The sequence below is a fragment of the Electrophorus electricus genome, chromosome 8 (assembly GCF_041902795.1).
Source record: "Electrophorus electricus isolate QZ-2024a chromosome 8, ASM4190279v1, whole genome shotgun sequence".
Taxonomy (NCBI): Eukaryota; Metazoa; Chordata; class Actinopteri; order Gymnotiformes; family Gymnotidae; genus Electrophorus; species Electrophorus electricus.
Genome location: NC_137504.1, coordinates 13,195,449 through 13,213,463, shown reverse-complemented (window position 1 = coordinate 13,213,463; position 18,015 = coordinate 13,195,449). Strand labels below are relative to the sequence as shown.

General features: G+C 40.1%; 1 protein-coding gene and 1 long non-coding RNA gene across 15 annotated transcripts in view; one reads left to right on the top strand and one right to left on the bottom strand.

The window, feature by feature from the left end:
• The first annotated feature begins 2,416 nt into the window (after positions 1-2,416).
• Positions 2,417-7,743, top strand: LOC113582893 (uncharacterized). Of its 2 annotated transcripts, none has more exons than XR_003411195.3 (4): positions 2,417-2,719; positions 4,482-4,599; positions 6,116-6,271; positions 6,507-7,742. It is a non-coding gene; the product is annotated as an uncharacterized LOC113582893 (long non-coding RNA). The 2 variants fall into 2 exon arrangements; XR_003411196.3 differs by lacking the exon at positions 2,417-2,719 and adding an exon at positions 4,210-4,283 and having other exon boundaries at positions 6,507-7,743.
• Positions 7,744-12,031: 4,288 nt separating this feature from the next.
• The window catches only part of gabra3 (gamma-aminobutyric acid type A receptor subunit alpha3), an 80,965-nt gene continuing 74,981 nt past the window's right edge, over positions 12,032-18,015 (bottom strand). For all 13 annotated transcript variants that reach the window (XM_081719324.1, XM_081719323.1, XM_081719322.1 and 10 more), the window contains one exon: positions 12,032-17,975. In XM_081719324.1, the coding sequence (XP_081575450.1) occupies positions 17,619-17,975 (357 nt within the window). In that variant the 3' untranslated portion in view covers positions 12,032-17,618. The remainder of the gene's footprint in view (positions 17,976-18,015) is intronic.

Sequence of the window (18,015 nt, the reverse complement as noted above, 5' to 3'; positions counted from 1 at the left end):
ATCTAGTGAGTGGTATGTGTGTATATATATATATATATATATATATATATATATATATATATATATATATATATATATATATATATATACACACACACACACACACACACACACATACCACTCACTAGATGGGCTAAAGGCCTCTAAATTTTTGTTAAATTGGCATGTTGACTCTGCAGTGAGATGCAGTTGATTACAGGTGGACAAGTGCATTTTGTGCAGTTTTTGCAGCCCAAGGTGAAATGAAATTATTTGGCCACTGTCAGTCATGTAAAACTGCTGATACTCCACAACATATATATGCAGAAATGCATATACATGCTCAAGTACAGATTTTTGATTAAAAGTTCTTAATTATATGCCCCAGGCATACAGGTCTATAAGCACTCTCAGGATACCAGCATTAAAATCTTTGCTGCTTATTACTAGTGATTCCGCACTTCATAAAATGTCAAAACTTAGCAGCTCTAAGGAAAACAAGTTTCAGTGATAAACAAACGACCTGAGCAAAACAAAGCATGCATATTATCCTGCAAATGAACTGTTAGATAAGGCTTTGCCTTAGGCTGCCTTTATTTTTAAAATCATAATAACGGATGATTCTAACCAGCAGAACAGCAGGAGGTTTTCTCTAGGCCATATTTATTGAGAGCATCATACAAAAAAATATACAACAGGTACGTTGTTGACTGTCACACCAAGTTTTACATGGTTCTTCAACAAAATTCGATTGTTTGTTTATTTGTTTGTTTCAGTTCATATAGATTCATTATGATCAATTAGATGATTCCAGATTGATCGGTTGTGAGAAGCATGTCGTTTTATTTAGCTATGCAGGCTACCTCCTGTTTCAATACATGTTTCATGAATGCCACTGATTGCACATGAATCAGTGGATTCCACTGAATTACCATCACTTTTCAGAAGTAGTGAAATGAACCACATGGATTACTACACTCTGATTACAGCGTCATACAAACTTGACTGTCGTTACATATTAATGTTGGACATAGAGTTTAGCACTGACAGTGGCTTACCTGTACTTCACTGTGATATACCCTAAAGGTGTCCATTAAAGTGTGTTGTGAGCTGTAGTGCAGTCATCTAGAGGGCAGCGGAGTGAGTGGCAATATTTTACAAAATACACTGGGCATATGTAATAGCTTTTAGCTGCCAGCAACATTATTACAGAGGAAAGTCTGCACATCACTGAAGAAGAGTGAGTGGAGGTTGACACTGTTTGCTGTTATTTCATTACTTTCTGTATTGGTCTCTGTGACCAGAGTGGTACTCTGTAATGGAATTTTAACTTTCTTGGTATAGATACCATCCTGGAGATACAGAACTATATTCCCTGAAATGAGATGACGTGAGGCATAAAAATGATTTATCTGATATATATTCCATGACAGACAGACGCACAGGCTTACACACACACACACACACATACACACACACACAAAAACACACACACTCTCTCTCTTCTGTACTCCTCTAGTCTTGACACAAACCTCAATAAGGCAATTACCACTTCGTTTCTTTTTAAGAACACATGGTAATTAAATCTCATTAGCTGCTGGAGTTCACTTGTCAGTCAGTGAGGAGAGAAAGGCCCTTTAAAATGATATTTATTTATTTATTTATAACTAGTATAGTCTAGTCAAATCTAAACCTTCATGAGAGGTTGGTTAGTGATACAAAAAGAATATGAAATGGACATGCTGACAGGCACATATACTGTCTGGGAGGGCTGCAGTGAAAACAGTGAAAAAACACAGACACAAAGGCAGATATAAAGACAGAAGAATAACATATCCAAACCCAAGAATGCACGCGACTTTGATGGACGTGCCGATTTTAGCACCTGCCTCGGCCTCGTGCAGGACCCTCCCCCGACTGCGGCGCGGCGCAGCTTCCTTGCTGCCGTTGCTAAGAAACCACACACGCGCCAGCCCACCCACTCGGGTGTCACACATCAAGTGTTACGGCTCCAGCGATGGTGTCAGGCCATCGACATGCGCATGGCCCAGACCTCAGGCCATGTTCGGGCTCACGACACTGCCGCACCCCATTAGTCCACTCACGCTTCCGCCGACGTCAACGGCCAGGCACCGTTGCGATCCCCAGGCCTTGCTGACTGGGACGTACAATGGGCTTTATTGTGAGTGGCATATAACCTCCCAGAAACCATAACATCGTTCTGCTTTTGCTGTGCTGTGGCCACTGCTGAAACAAAGAAGCCTTGTGTAATTTTATGCATGAAGCTAATTTGGTTTATGACATGGCCACACAGATATTCTTCACAGTTGGCTAGCTTTCAGCATTTCAGTAAAGGTTGAGAATGCATTCCCTACCACCCCTGAGAGAAGGCTGATGAGCCAAGTGGTTGATGAGCCTTGAGAACAAACAGTGAATCACACTATCCATTTGTACAGCGCTCAGACACATAAACCCCTCTCTCTTTATTCCTATTTTTGATGATGGTCTATTCTACGTTACCTTAATCCATGCTCAGCCGCTGACGCTTGACAAGGCTAAGAGAGTCTAGGTGAATCCACCTTTCATCATGAAAGGTGAAGCCAACCTTCATCTTTATTGGAGTGAGAACTTAACTCCAGGTAATTTGTGACCTAAATCCATGGAAGGATCCTTAGCCAGGCGGAACTAATTTAGCCAGAATGACTTCTACCTTTCCTGGCTAATAGCCCTGCCAAAAGAGGTGAGTGAACAATGTTCTTATCATTAGCCGCGGTACAATTACGCTAAACCATGTGATAGAAAGAAAAAGATCTTGACAGACAGACCACTTCATATTTTCACTCTCCCCGGGGATTTTTCCAAGACAATCTGTGTGCTCTGGCTGTGTTCTCGCTCAACAGCGCCTCGACGGAGAAGAACGTGCGAGTGTAGCGGGAAAGGTTGCGCTCGCGCTGACATTTCCCCACGCTGCATGGACGCCTTTGAAAGGCATGCCCCTTTGGGCTGATAACAAGTACCTTGGCACGTTCATCTACTCACTACAGTTTACATCCCATATCCTTAGCAGCTATAACAAACAGCCAACTCCCAACGGAGCCAGTCAAAACACTCTGGGCATCTCAAACAGCATGGTTGTAAATAGAGCTGGGCTACAAGCAAATGTGCATGCATATAAAATAGCTGGTTTGTTTGGAGCATCTCTACATGAGGGCACTTTTGTTTATTTACTGAGATAAACACAGTGAGTTAATGTGAGGTAGGGAGAGAGCACAGACATTATTGAATGCATGCAAAAAGGCTGCGAGTGTGGTAGTGAGGTTTCTCATCCATGTTTATTGGGTCCATTAAGGTTAGTGAGTGGGCAAGCCTTCTGAGTAGGCAAAACAAATGGAAGATGTCTCATGAATGAAGAAGTGCAGTGAATCAGCACAAGAGTGGGCGTGGTAGTGAGCTGGTGACCAAGAGTGTGAACGAATAAAACTTAGATATGGTACTGTTCTGTTGAAGGTAATGGAGTCTTTGCTGCGCGGTTCTCACCCGAGGCTAGCCTCAAGGGCAATTGCTTGGCTATTGCATGAATCTTCCAGCCGTCGGGAGCTGGATGGGGTCCAGACAATCAACTACTAGTCTGGTAATTGTGCCAGCACTGTTTGGCTGGAACATTAGCCTCAGGCAAAGATGCACAGTAGCTGTCAGAAACCACAGAAAGCCATCTTCCACTTTTTTGGAACTGTGTCTAGGAATGTTTCAGTTTTTACTCCGTTTAGCCTCCAAACTTTCATCTTTGAAAGTTTTTTTTTTTAATTTAATTTTATTTTTTTTTACTTACCACAAAACTGTCAAAAAATCCTACAAACACACAGTCTGGCCCAAAAGAAACCTTAAACTGGAAAGAGACATAGTATTGATGAGTACATCCCATGTAAAGTTGATAGAAATGGCATAGTTATTAAGATTTTTGTTATTTGAATACCATCTTATTTATAGTGGATCCCTTTGAAATACACAGATGAATGTCTTGATCACTTTTTTTAGTTCAACCTTGACAGCCTTGCTGTTAATGCCTGCAGTTTCATTGAGAGGTGCCAAGGGACACAGCTATTCACCCATGTTCATTCAGCCTGGTTGTGGGATCATCCTGCCATCTCTGTAATCCTCGAGCTGGCTATGTGACAATGCACACAGTGGCACGGAAACGTTCTTGACAGCCAGTCTGGCGTCTGTGCAAAATAGGAGGGGTGTTTTTTGGGAGGCCGCAACGGGGGCAGTGAGCGCTAATCGGGGACGTCTCCTCTGCTGACAAAGTGAGTCTTGATTAGACATTGCACTCCAGTAAAGCAGTAATTAGGTGACATGACCTACCTCTTTCTTGTACGTTTTCTCTCTCTCTCTCTCTCTCTCTCTCTCTCTCTCTCTCTCTCTCTCTCTCTCTCTCTCTCTCCTCCCTCCCTCCCTCCCTCCCTCCCTCCCTCCCCCTCACATTCTCACATTCATATCTGTAGGAGAGGATTTTTGAAGTTTGATGTCCTGTCACGATATTGAGGAGAGGCTGCGTGGGAACGAAGGCAGATGAATCTGATGACCTTTTTCAGGCAGACCCCTGCGGGAAGGGGAAGTGAGGTGAGCTGAGCGCCGGGAACAGAGCGCAGGCAAAACATGTGCTTCCCCACACACTGGAGGCGATGTTCTTGTCGAGTGTTTAATAATTTACAACGGGCACTGCCCACCCGCGCGTCTTTTAAGGGACTCAGGGAGAAAGCTCCTGCAAAGTCAGGCCTAGGTGAACGTGCCAGATATGCAAGCGGCAGCCGAGAGTGGGCGCTTCCCTGCACACCAGGGCTGTAATTTCCAAATGACAGCTCCGGTCCGCGAGTTAAGGACAACAGAGGAGCTCGTTGTCAGCATCTACGTGGTGACTCACGAGTGCATCTCTCTCCTTCTCTCTCTCCTTCTCTGTCTCTTTCCTCCTTTGACTCTTTGCCACTTTTCGTTTGCTAAAGGAGCTTTAAAAAGCTTTATTTGAACGATTCCTGAAATCATGTATGTTTACTGTGTATTGACAAGGCTATGACATGGTTTCAGAATGTGTTCAATTAACCTAGATTAATGGCACTCTTTATGGATAGATGAACTGGCTTGGAAATATAAAACCAAATTACAGTTCTTCTCTCCGATTTACTTCAGTAGCTCCAGTTTGGCTTCATTTTATTTAGTTCAGCCAACTTCAATGACATGATAGACTGGTATTTATTTATCAGTCTGCAAAAGAAATATGCAAGTGTGCATGTTTAGGTGACCATGTTTTTGTATGAGTGTAACCATTTGTCTCGACAAGAATCTCGGCAATCAGGTCGGGGGTGTGGGGGGATGGGGGTGGGGAGGAGTTGAGTTGATGGCCCTTAAATCAAGCGCCTTGTGAGGGGCCATCATAGCTGCTTGGCTAGGCTGACACGGCCAGCCATAAAATGGTAATGCACCGGGGCCCAGAGCACTTCAGAAGACACACAGCCTATGATAGAGCAGAGGCAGACCTGCTCTACACTCACACATGTGCTTTCTCCATGGTAAAGGGAGGACATCAAGGGAAATGGATGGGGTTCATAAGCGTTTCACATACGGCCCACACATAGGAGTCTTTTACTGCAGCTGAAAGGCAGTAAAGCTGGACACCATTGGTCTTTCCTATAGCACTTGTCTAAATAGATATTTACGCTTACCGATGTTTCTCATGACTATCTGCTTTCAATTTAATTTATTCAAGCTAGCATCTCAGTGGTAAAGCCTGGTGATGAAAATAGAACTATTGTTACAAAGCAGCCATTAACAGAAGGTGAGGACAGCTTGCTTAGATACTTCTAGAGATGGATTTAATAAATATTTACTGCCCTCTGCTAGCTTAGATCTGGAGGCAGTGTGTTGTTGAGTGGTGAGAGAGTTCTCTTTACACCACATATGCTGGGAAGACAAATTCCATTTCAAGGGAAAAACAAGACTGAATTATAGAACTCGTACTTCCTGGGTCCTGTTGGATGCAATTTGGAGGCTTCATTCTGATGCATTTGAAAACCCTCCAGCTAGCTTGTTTATACGTGTGTGTGTGTGTGTGTGTGTGTGTGTGTGTGTGTTTATCCCCCAGGAGGCTTAATGCATCATTCTCATTCCATGCAGACTTCTATCATTGAAGCAGGACCAGATCCTATTACACACGAGTCAATGAAGTCCCTGAACTTTTAACATGTCTTTGCTTCCTTGGCTGTTAATACATCCAATACATCTGATACACTCCCCCAGGGTAAGGGGTGTATGATCGTGTGCATATTTCCGTGGGGGAAGGGGGGGGTGGGGTCTGTGGGTGTGGTATGTTGTGCCATCTTGGATACAAAGATGTTGTAAGTCTTAAGCTGCTTCTTATACCAGATGAGAACAGACACTCCTTTCCTTCAAGCTACCCTGTTTCATTCTTGATGTTTCTTCCTTTTTCTCTCTCTTTCTCTCTCAAACTCTTTCTTTCTTTTTCTCGCTCACAGTTTCTGGATGCAGTCCATCTCCTAACTCAACTCCTTCATCATGGCTGCTATTAATTCACTGGTTAACAAACAGGGTTGGGAGGGTTACTTTAAAAATGTGTTCCATTACACTCTACTGATTATCTATTAAAAATGTATCTCTACTCTAATCCAAAAGATTATTATATTATAGTAACTTAATATTACTTTTCTTTGTGATTGCTTGTTAACATGTTAATTGCCAAAGTGTTTTGTAAAATTGGTCCTCTACAATGCCAGCTTGTATGGCCATCAACAAGCTCTAACTTTGTTTTTTCTGTGCAGACTTACGAACAGCTCAGCAGATGTGTAAAAGTTGTTCATATAACCAGCAGCCCAGCATTGCCTTGCATATTGAATGGTTTGGCATTGATGAAAACAAAGTTCTTTATACCAAACATCTAAATGTACTTTAATAAAAACACAGCAGGAGATCATAGTCTCATCTATTTTAAAATTTAATTTGAATCTTTATTTTCTCATCTGGTAATAGTTGCGGGACTAACATTCAATGCCAGTGACTGGTAGTCAGTAATCTTACACAAAAGAAAAAAAAAATCTAACACAAAAACAAATTTTGTGTTACTGTTGAAAAAAAGCCCATGTCTACATGAAACAAATACCCTGTTCTCAATTGACAAAGCTATTAGTGCTAGAATTGCATTGTGTTTGTTAATGAAATCTAAGAAAGGCATGAACCACACCAAAAAGGTCTCACATGTCTGTTTCCAGTCACAAATTCAAGGGAATGAAGAAAGAGCCAAATTGCATCCAGATTGGGAACACAATGCTTGGTACACATTGTAAGCCTTTAAATAAACACAGGACACACTCATTGCTGATAATGTTGCATTGCGACAACAGTGACGGGAACCCTTCACTTGTGTTGGAACAATTGAAAAAAGGGAGAAAAAGAAGAAAGAAAAATACCTTGTTAAGTTACTAGTAATCACCATACTTTTAAATGTACCAGTAATGTAAATACTGACTTTTATTTGTAACTGCAATGGAATAATGCATACCTTTGTGTATCCTGATTACGTAATGCTGTTACATGTGTTCGGATATAACAAATGCCGTGAACACAACAATGGCTCTCATTGTCCTTTTGCCTCTACATCAGAGGAGAGCCAATCTGCTGTTCTGGAATAAAGCACCCAAGGCTGACCACTGATCTTTTCAAGTGTGTAGTCTTCATATCCAATAAAACATCCATATTTACTGTGGTCTGCCAGGAGGGAGTGTTTACGCATTAAATCTGAGGGAGAGATGGAGAGGCGGTGGGGGTGGCGGTGAGGTGGACAACTCCACGACAGCCATTTTATCTCAAGAGAAAAAGCTAAGATACACATTTTATTGCCCATTTCAGACAATTAAAGGCCATAGAAAGTTCACATCCTTTGACAAAGTGTTGAATCTGTGACTGATCTAAGAGGACACGTCTCCTGGTTCCTGCACCACATTGCTACGGGGAGCAAAGTCTCATTACAATCTGACCTTTACCAGCCTCCTCTAGAGCTTTGGGGTGGGGAGAGAAAGGGGTCTTACAGTCTTATTATTATCAGCCCCAGTAACACAATATGTGCAAAATAAACTGCAGCTTCCAGTTGAGATCAGTCACACTAGCTAAATTGGGGTCCATGTTAATGTTGTCTGTATTAAAGCCCCAGCTGAGTTAAATTTTTCTGCCTCAGACTGAGCAGATGAGTGTAGTGGAAGTCCCAGTTGTGTGACCTGATTGCTTAAGCGATGCTGAGTCCCACCAGACCGGGCCAGCACAGCTGCAGCGGCAGTACTCTCCAGCTTACTGTGAACTGCCCGAGGGAGGAACACACACAAACACACTCGCTCAATGTTCAGAGCCCCAGCCGCATACATACGTTCTATAATAAACCAACACACAAACACCTACAAACTTCATATTCACCCTGCACGTGTTAGAAAAGTATTACCAAGTTTCAAGATTTTTCAAGATTCAATGTTTCATATATATATGTTTGATATATAGCAAAGATGTAAGTAGTTAATTGTAAAATATGGCAAAAGACAAATGGAAGTAGAATTCTGCACATTATGTGTTGCCTAATCTACTGGATCTCGAGCTAATTCACAATGAATGAGAAAAGATATAAATATCATATATGTGAATATCTGACATCTTACAAATATAACTGGTTGCTTAATAACATAAGATTCAAAAATTCAAAATAGCTGGAGAACCTGAGATTTCCTGCTGGGCTCATTGAGAGCTCCATGCAATTTTTATCTCTTGTTTGTCTTTTTCATAGCACATGAGTGCTCTCCTCTTAGGGAAAAAAACAATATTTTTGTACTTGTAACTTCAGACTCAAACAACTACATTTTTAATTGTTTTGTAATTTTTAAAAATCAAAATAGCTGATGTAAAGAGGGTAGGATACCTGATGGAGCACTACTGATCTCCTAAAGCATCATCTTGTTGATCTTCCGTTTTGTGCTCTTCAGATCAAGTTACCTACTTGAATAAAAGCCAACACAGGAACATTAATTGACAACAATATTACAAACTTGGCCCCAGTAAATAGTACCAGTGGTGGTCTATATGAACACATTTCGCACCATTTACTAATATTTCCAGTTTCTGCAATCAATCATAAAAAGAAAATACATATTTTTTTTCAAAAACTGAGATGTATACCCATTATATCTATTATGAGACCGATACATCACATTATCAGTTTTGATGGCTGCCATATTTCCTGGCTAACTGAATTGGGCAAAAAATCATGCCGATATTCAAATTTGATTATTCATCTATATTACAATTGCATGTGAAAATGCGTGATATAAAGCATAATCTCACAAAAAAATCATATGAACTACACTGAGTAAAAGAGATGTTACTGGAATATTTTTTAATTAAATCATTTTAATGTTTTATTTGTGGAATTGTAATCATGAGGTGATGCTGAATCTACCATGTATCATGTATCAACTCATGTATCACTTTAATTCATGTTGTCAAGATGTTTTATCCCTTCTCAGTTTGATTTTTCTAGATAACTTTTTTATATCCATAGCTTCAGTACTAACTAATAGAAAAAAAGTACAACTTTTATCAGTACAACTAATAGAAAAAAAACACTAGAGTAATAATAGAGATAGCATTAAATTTATTCTCATAGAAAACAGTGTGTACAATGAAATGACAGAAACACTGAATGTTAAATCCAGCAAGGATAAATTGTTGGACCCTTTTACTTTTCATATATCACTGACTTAATGTAATTTTAATGTCATTTACCTGTCTGCAAAGAGCTTTTAAAATGTATTTACTGATGCTACCATTTCATATCTGATAAATATGGTTATAAACTAATTTCAAACTAATACACTTAGCAAGTTTTTTTTTTTTTTTTTTTTTTAACCAATCCCAGAGGCAAAAGCAGGTATTACTAATAATCCCACTGCACATAATTCTTTTGGCATACTCACTGATGTCAAACTCTTTTGGAATAATCACAAAATAATTTTGTATTATGGAATAATAATTTGTGCCTTTACATTTAAAAGTAATATTTATTGTTTATATCCTCTCTAGAAACAATTTGTATTAACTTCAACACAGTGCAATATACAAAGCTCATGTTCTGTTGTTCTTTTTTATATTTTACACAACCTCCTCCTGTTCAGTTTCCTGAACATCTTTCAGTTTAACATCCAGATTCAACATAAATACACTAGAAAATCTCTTTGCACCTTTCTTTAGGACAACAGGTAAATGTAGTCTCATATAATAATAATAATAATAATAATAATAATAATTATTATTATTATTAGCATCATTCTTCTTCTTATAATGCAATATATTTTTATGTAATAATAATAATAAAATTAAAAATAATTATTATTCTTGTCTTCACTTGATGAATTGTATCACTTCTTTAAGAGAAAGTAATTTCCATAAGTCCTTTTTGGCTTTGTTTACTATCCTTGCATGATTAATATCCCTAATCAAATGGCTACCAGTGCCATGTTTGTGCCACAGTTCAAACAAACAAACCAATAAATAATCCTGGGCCAGAAACCTCTAGATATACATAATATATAGCCTGTAGGATACAGTATAAAAAAAAAAAAACATCTTGAAAAATGTGATCAAATCAATTTTCTTCATGTGTAACACCCATAGAGGGCCAGTGGTGCAGTCAGCGAGAGATGCTTGTATTGGCTGGAGGCCTCATGCTGATCAGCACCGGCTTGTGCGTTGAGCCGGTAAATATTGCACAAGCGATCTCTTTGAAGCAGAGGTGGGTTGTAAGGGGCTGAGGCCTGCTGAATGATGGATCCAGCCTCATCAGATGACCCCCACCCTTCATTCTGCCTTTGCCCCCTGACAGCATGCTGCTGCTCAAAAAGAATATCACATCACAAGCATCCATATTTCATACAGCCCAGACTTTATGCGCTGGCATGCTGGAGGCAGGCAGCATTGAGTGCCATGCCTGGGACAGGGCCAAGAGGATGGGAGGGAGCGGCTACCTGGACATCCTGGGAATCCATCTCCTGACCATTGGTAGGTTTCAGCTCAGACCAAGCACTGATGTGGGATGATGTTCAATGTAAAATGAGTGAGCTGACTGCATGTGTGGATCAGTGGCAAATCAGGGTGTTGTGGGTTAAGTACAGAAGGCTATTACTGCTGTACTTGGAAGAGGCATGGAGATCATCAGAGAGCCCAGATCTGCTGAGCTTAGAGCTACTATGGGTGTATTGCCCAGAATACTTCTAATAAATAACACATGACATTTCCATATTCAATTCCTCACTTATCTCAGCAATTTTTTTTCTGTTTCAAGAGGGGAACAAATGTTTAAGCCTTGCAGTAGAAGCTAAAATATAAAAATATTCCTCTCAATTTAAGGAAAAAGAAGAAATGCTGAGTCAAAGGACAAAGGTTTATTTTTGATTTCCTGAACTCATGGAAAGGCTGAAATTTGCCAGACAAACTGATAACAGGACTGAAAAAGTGTTACACACCACAAAACCTGAACACACAAGCAATGTTAGTCTTGTTTTGAGCACTGTTTAGCTGACCTCATGTTTTTATGTGATTGTTATGCATATATGCATTTATGAAATTGTATTTCACTTTAAGTGGCTGACCAAAATATTCAACAGCCTGTGTGGTTCTTTTAGGTGGTGTCAGTTTTGGTAGTTCAGGTTTTGGGGCATTATGCCAATCATGAGTGAATAATAGTCAGTGAAGTCAATTCAATTTTCCATTTGCTCACTTTGTGAAAGTCCCAGAAAGAAATGTTAATATATGCATGATATTTGTTGAGGGGCCAGATGGAATGTGTGTAAAGGAGAGGGCCAAGGTCACTGTGTATGCATGTAAACACACACACACACACACACACACACACACACACACATGCACCCTTAAGAATACTTTGACATTAATGTAAAGGCATCTTATAAAATAAAAAAGCAAAACAGAACATCATTAAAATGAGGCAAACAGGTGAAAGTAACATTTTTATTCAGTGTAAAGTCCGGCTCACCCAGACATGTGAAGGGTTAAAACATTGTCAGAATACTGTTATTAGAACAGCTAACCCAGACATGTGAAGGGTTAAAACAACATCAAAATACTGTCATTAGTCCCACAAACAGTTCACAACAGAAAGAATAGCAAAAAACACCTCAAGGTCAAATCGTCTACAAAAATGCAAGGTAATTTCTGACAGTAAAGCCATAACATTTGACTTTTACATATATCTGGTACAGGGACACAGTGGCAATGAATGGCTTTTGTTAAAACATCCACTTAAAGACTCTTTACTTTCAACAAGAATCCTGTTCCAGTTAATTTCAGAAATGCTGGCAGTAGATCACTACTAGGTTTAACTATAGGACTGACTCCTGACTTTAAATGCAGTATAACTGTGCATTTAGATTGTTTTGATGCAGCTTTGCCCGTTAATGCTTGTCCCCTTCTGGTTGGCTGCTGATGACAGGGTGTCTTGATAAAGATCAGGTATTTGCATAACTGTAAAGCTGTTAGAAACCCAACCGAGTTACTTCTTGCTTGGGTTTTGGACAGAGCAAAAACGACAGTTGTGTATAAATACATGGATATTGCTAGAGATTGTTAGCAGTTTGGCAACTCATGGCAGGATAGCTAACCAGGGCATCATCTCATTAATAAAATGACACACAGTTGATTTTTAAATCCACCAGAAGTTAACCCACTGCATTACTATCCCACTACCATCTTAAATGATTGTGTCTTGGGCATCCAATGTCTTTCCATCAAAAAAAATGGGAGATTTCCAAAGGTCCAGCACCACAGGAACAATCTAAATGCACATTCGCAGTCTGTTTCTGTGATTCACTTCCTTTTGCTCTCATGCCAACCTCCACTTAGGAAAGGTCCACCACATCACATAATATATGAATATATCATTCATCTGATTTATTTGAGTTTCTTTCCTTGAACAGACCACAATAAGCAGGAATGTAATTGTGTGCCTATAACATTGCAATTACACATGAATGGGCTCACTGGTGATGGAGTTAAAGACCTTTCCTCATTTTGGGTTGCTTCTGTATTGCGCAGGAAACATAGACCCCAGCGCAGTGAAGTGGCCCAAGGTGCAGACTAATGCAGGTTAAGTATGCGAGCCCTCCGATCTGCGACTGTCGACTGCGTTTGGCTGTGTGAAGCCCAGAGAGGCGGAGGGTGGTGGAGGCAGTGCTAGTGCTCCGCACGGCAGGAGGAACCACACTCAACTCAGCGGGAGCTGCAGCAAAACTGTGGAAACCCTCATCGATTCATCATTACAAGCACAAAGACCCTTCAGCATGAGAAGCCTGAGCAGACAAAAGCTAGCAAGATGGTGTCATTTTGAACAGAAAGGGAACGTCCTGGGAACGTCTTCAACGCGAACCCTGGAGGAGATGTGTCTTTCTGTTGTCCTTGTTAGCACTGGGATAAGGAGAATGCAGTAATGCATTTGGACAGGATACTTTCTGTATCAGTTCCTTTATTACAGGGGTGAAGTCTCAATCTCTGTAGTTACCCATAATGGGCTGGCAAATCATGAGCTATTCAAATGAAATCTTTGTCACTAGCATTGTTCTCATCAACTAATGCCTGCATCACATTTCAACCCAGAAAACATGATCATAGCATGAGGGACACATGCACACACAAGTGCGTGTGCACACCACACCTGCACACACACACACACACACACACACACACACACACACACACACACACACACACACACACACACACACACATACAATGCAATATCCATGGGCAAATCACTCCCCCCTGCACTTGTCTCAAAAGGTCATTTGGCACGGCAGATAATTTGGCAATAATCATGATGTATGGTGGAGGCAGCAAGTCGTAAACATACCAGTTTCTTTTGAGGCAGGAAGCTTTATCAAATTACTTTTGTTCTGGCACATTATTTTTACTGCAAGACAATTTCTTTTTTGGACAATTATGGTATGGCAATACACTAGCAATGCCTCTTCCTGACTACTTTTCAGACAGACACAAAGCTGATTTACACAAACAGCCATGAGTTACATCTGCTGGCCCTTTGTGTAGTTAAACACTGTCCTTACTCAAGGTGACTGCAAAGTACCCATGTCATAGTTTGTGCAGATTTAAATTTTTTTCCAGTCCAGGACAGTCCTTGTCCTGTCACTGGTTAGTATATTATCACAGTGTAACACCACAAAAAAAGAAAAAAGAAAATGAAAGACCAACATGCGCCAGAGCACGGCTCACACGACACGACTATCCACCAAGAGGCACAAGATTTATACTTGAATGAGCCAGCTTTTCAAATAAACCGAGCAGCTCTGGCAGATGCTTTCCGGCCAGCGTGAGTTGGTTTCCCCCCACACAGTGAACAAACAATGCCCTCAGCTTTGCCCACAGTCATTTATTTACTGTATGTACTACAGAGAATGGTGCCCTTCCCAATAGAACCTGCTCAAGCTTGAGGAAAAACTGTGTGGGAAACTAGTAAGCCGACTAAGGCAAGATCTACCAGAGTTTGCGCATCTAAGCATCCCAAACCGTAGTTTTTCTTTGATGCTTTGGGACATGCAGGAAAAAAAATGAAGGAATATTCTCTCTTTTTTAACCCTAACCCTTTTTTTCATACAGTATGTACAAGAAGCACAGCAGACAACATTCCTGGATCTTCACAATAAAAATGAGGAGAAAGTGCACACCAAGGCAGCACGACTGGCAGAACAAGTGTTTGGCTACTGGAATTACTTGACATGGAGAACAGGTGAGAAGCCAAAACTGCACAACTGCGCCAAATCACACTGTACGAGGCAACGAAACAAAACTAAAAACATTATGCAGAGTTGAAGATGTAATGTAATATGCATATCAGATTACCTCAGGCTAGTCTAATAATGATAGCATACCCGGCAGTATTACAGTAAGAAACCGGCAGTGACAAACTAACGTTGATATCGTTCAATGCCTTAATGATGGCTTGGACAGAAACGTAGGTATCCACGTATTACGGTACACGTTAATACGGCATTACTCCCTTGTATTTAGACAATCCTAACAAAATGACCTTTTCTCTGTACACAAACATAGCCTACATAGCTATAATACTGGACATATTTTCCAGAACATATCTGGATAAAGGTTACAGAGCAACGTTATAGTAAGCTGTTACATTAATTAAACAGATTACGGTTTTCAAGTACCCTACCTAAACTAAATTCACAATATATACAAAATATCACAATTTTACTTGGCCTTTGATTTGAATATATATTGTTAATTGGTGTGTTCATTGTACTACATTGATCTACCCATTGTTAATTTTTAGAGGCTATATCTTAGTGTATAAAATTTATATCATGTATGATGTTGTATATGTGATTAGCATAAATAGATGTTTTTGTTCCTATATAAATATATTCCTTGGATATGGTTTCATTTATGATTTACACTATTTATGTCAATAAATACCAAATTCATTTGAAATAACCTTACCATAGCCCGTGAGAAACTGTGGAGCCCAGAGACTCCAAATAAAGCTATTCAGAAGAGCGCTACAATGTATAAAGACATTACGCCTAAAATGTGTCACTGTAGCATAACTGGAGATGATGAACAATAATGAAGAGATTGTCATGCATTAATCTACCATTAATACAGAATGCGGTGTGTGTATGGAAAACCTCTTCTCTCTTTCACATTCTTCAATACTAAATTAAATAAATGCAGTTTCCCTCCTCTAATTAAATGCACTCGTGTTTTAAGGATGAGTATGATTCTGTGTTATGAGTTCAAAGCTATTGATTAATAGCTATCATAATGATATCATAATGGAAACAATGGAATGGTCAAGTTGATGCTTTTTTGCTTATTATAGCTTGCTGTCACATAAGTACATACATTACGCAACTTTTTTTTAAATCTAAAAAATGTCTACATTTTAAATTCACATGTAAACCTGGCACTTTCTAAGGAGTGAATGCAAAAGTTTAAAATGTTATGATGGTTTGGCACATTTTTAAAAATATTAACAATGTAAACTTAAAATTTTAGACTATAACAGCTGTTACTGCGAAACTACTGGAAAACTACTGGGAAGCTACTGGGAAACTAATGATATGCCACAGATAATCACATGCAGACTACGTTTTTTTTTTTGTTTTTTTTTACCTTAAACTCCAATTTCCCATTCGCAGTGCTGTTTGGCCCTTTATGATGATATGACACAGTAATTTGTCTTGGTTCCTCTAGGTTGTGGCTAATATTTCACAAGCAGTGTGATTTGTCATTGCAAAAGGAAAAAGATTTAGCAAAACTTGGAGTGCAATCTATGTACACATACACACGAAGGCAGACACACACACACACACACACACACACACACACACACACACACACACACACACACACACATCAAAGTAGTAAGGACTACAAGATGCATACATACAGATGAATATGACTAAATAAAAAAATCAATGCAAAAGTACAGCACAAATGTATAAACACCATATATATCTAAATATTTACATTGAAATACATGTGAAAAAAGTATGAAGCAGCAGAATTAACTTACTGTAATTTTTGGTACTGGCTCAAACCTAAAGCACATCACCACCCTAGTAGTGCATAATTCATATAATACTGCTCTAATACTTGTATTCTACTCACCCTCAGCCATACATACATGCCACAGGTGGTGACTAAATCCAGCATAAAAGTTGTCTGGCCCAGTGCCTGCTATTAAATTACCTGCATTAAATCATCTCACATAGAAATGCTCTTTGTAGGGTTGAGATAACCCTGTGGCAATTTGTTTAACACTGACACTTTTTTTGTTTTGTTTTGTTTTGCAAGCTTGGAGACAATATGGGGGTGTGATGAATGATTCATCTTAACAGGACAGGGCTGGAGAAAGGCACACAGTTTCTTAACTTTTGAGCCTGCTTGGTCTGTTAACACAATAAGAGTCACAGGACTAGAAACCACTGAAGTAGAGCCCGGTGGGAACGGGAAAGCGATTCTACATGATATTGCTCTAGGTCAGTGGAGTGTCACCGAGACACTGACAATTATTAACGACATACTGACGGACACCAGCGCTGGCTGCTGAAGGCTGCAGGTGCTCGCCATGGCAACTGAACCAATGACAGCTCGGAGCTTCCTGTCCAAAGACGTGCGGTGTGTGATGAACGTACAGCCTGTGACATGGACATGTGAGGACCGATGGCCCTAAATGAGAGGTGATGACCAAGCTACTGTTTATACTCTGCCACTCCTTTCAGCCAATTACAAGGCTTGTTCAGACCTTGCCACAGCACAGTTCTCCTAGAAACTACCCAAGATTCCATAAGCAAAATAAGCAAAATAAATTAATTCCTAATAACTCCTAATAAACACGGCAAATAAATACTCAAATCATGACCGCAGTAGCATCGTATAGCTACTCAAGACTCTGGTAGTTCTTCAATTGTTTTTTTGTTTTTTTTTAAATTTCTTTTAAATTTTTATTTATTAACTTTTTTTGCCACCTCTGTGATAGATGCGGCTTGTGCTCAATTCTGGTGGTTAGACCTCGTAATGGACGGCTTCCTGTTGACGTAGGTGGCCCAGTAGGCTAAATTGAAGATGAAGAACAGCACGGGGAAGATGATGCGTGAGATCTTGTCCACTTTGCTGACACGGTTGTAGGACTTCTTCACGCCCTCTGTGATGTACTCACCGTCCATCCGCGAGAGGCGCACCTCGCGCACTGGCTGTACAGGGGTGGGGGCCGGGGTGGTGGTGCTGCCTCCAGCACTCTTGGCGATGGTTGTCAGGCCTGGGTCCTTGGCCACACCCATCGGGTATGTGGTACCCACGATGTTGAAGGTGTTGTTGGTCTTCTTGGAGAAGGAGGCGGAGTCACGTCTCTGTGGGGAAAAAGGAGGAGGGTGGGGGATGACGGATCAG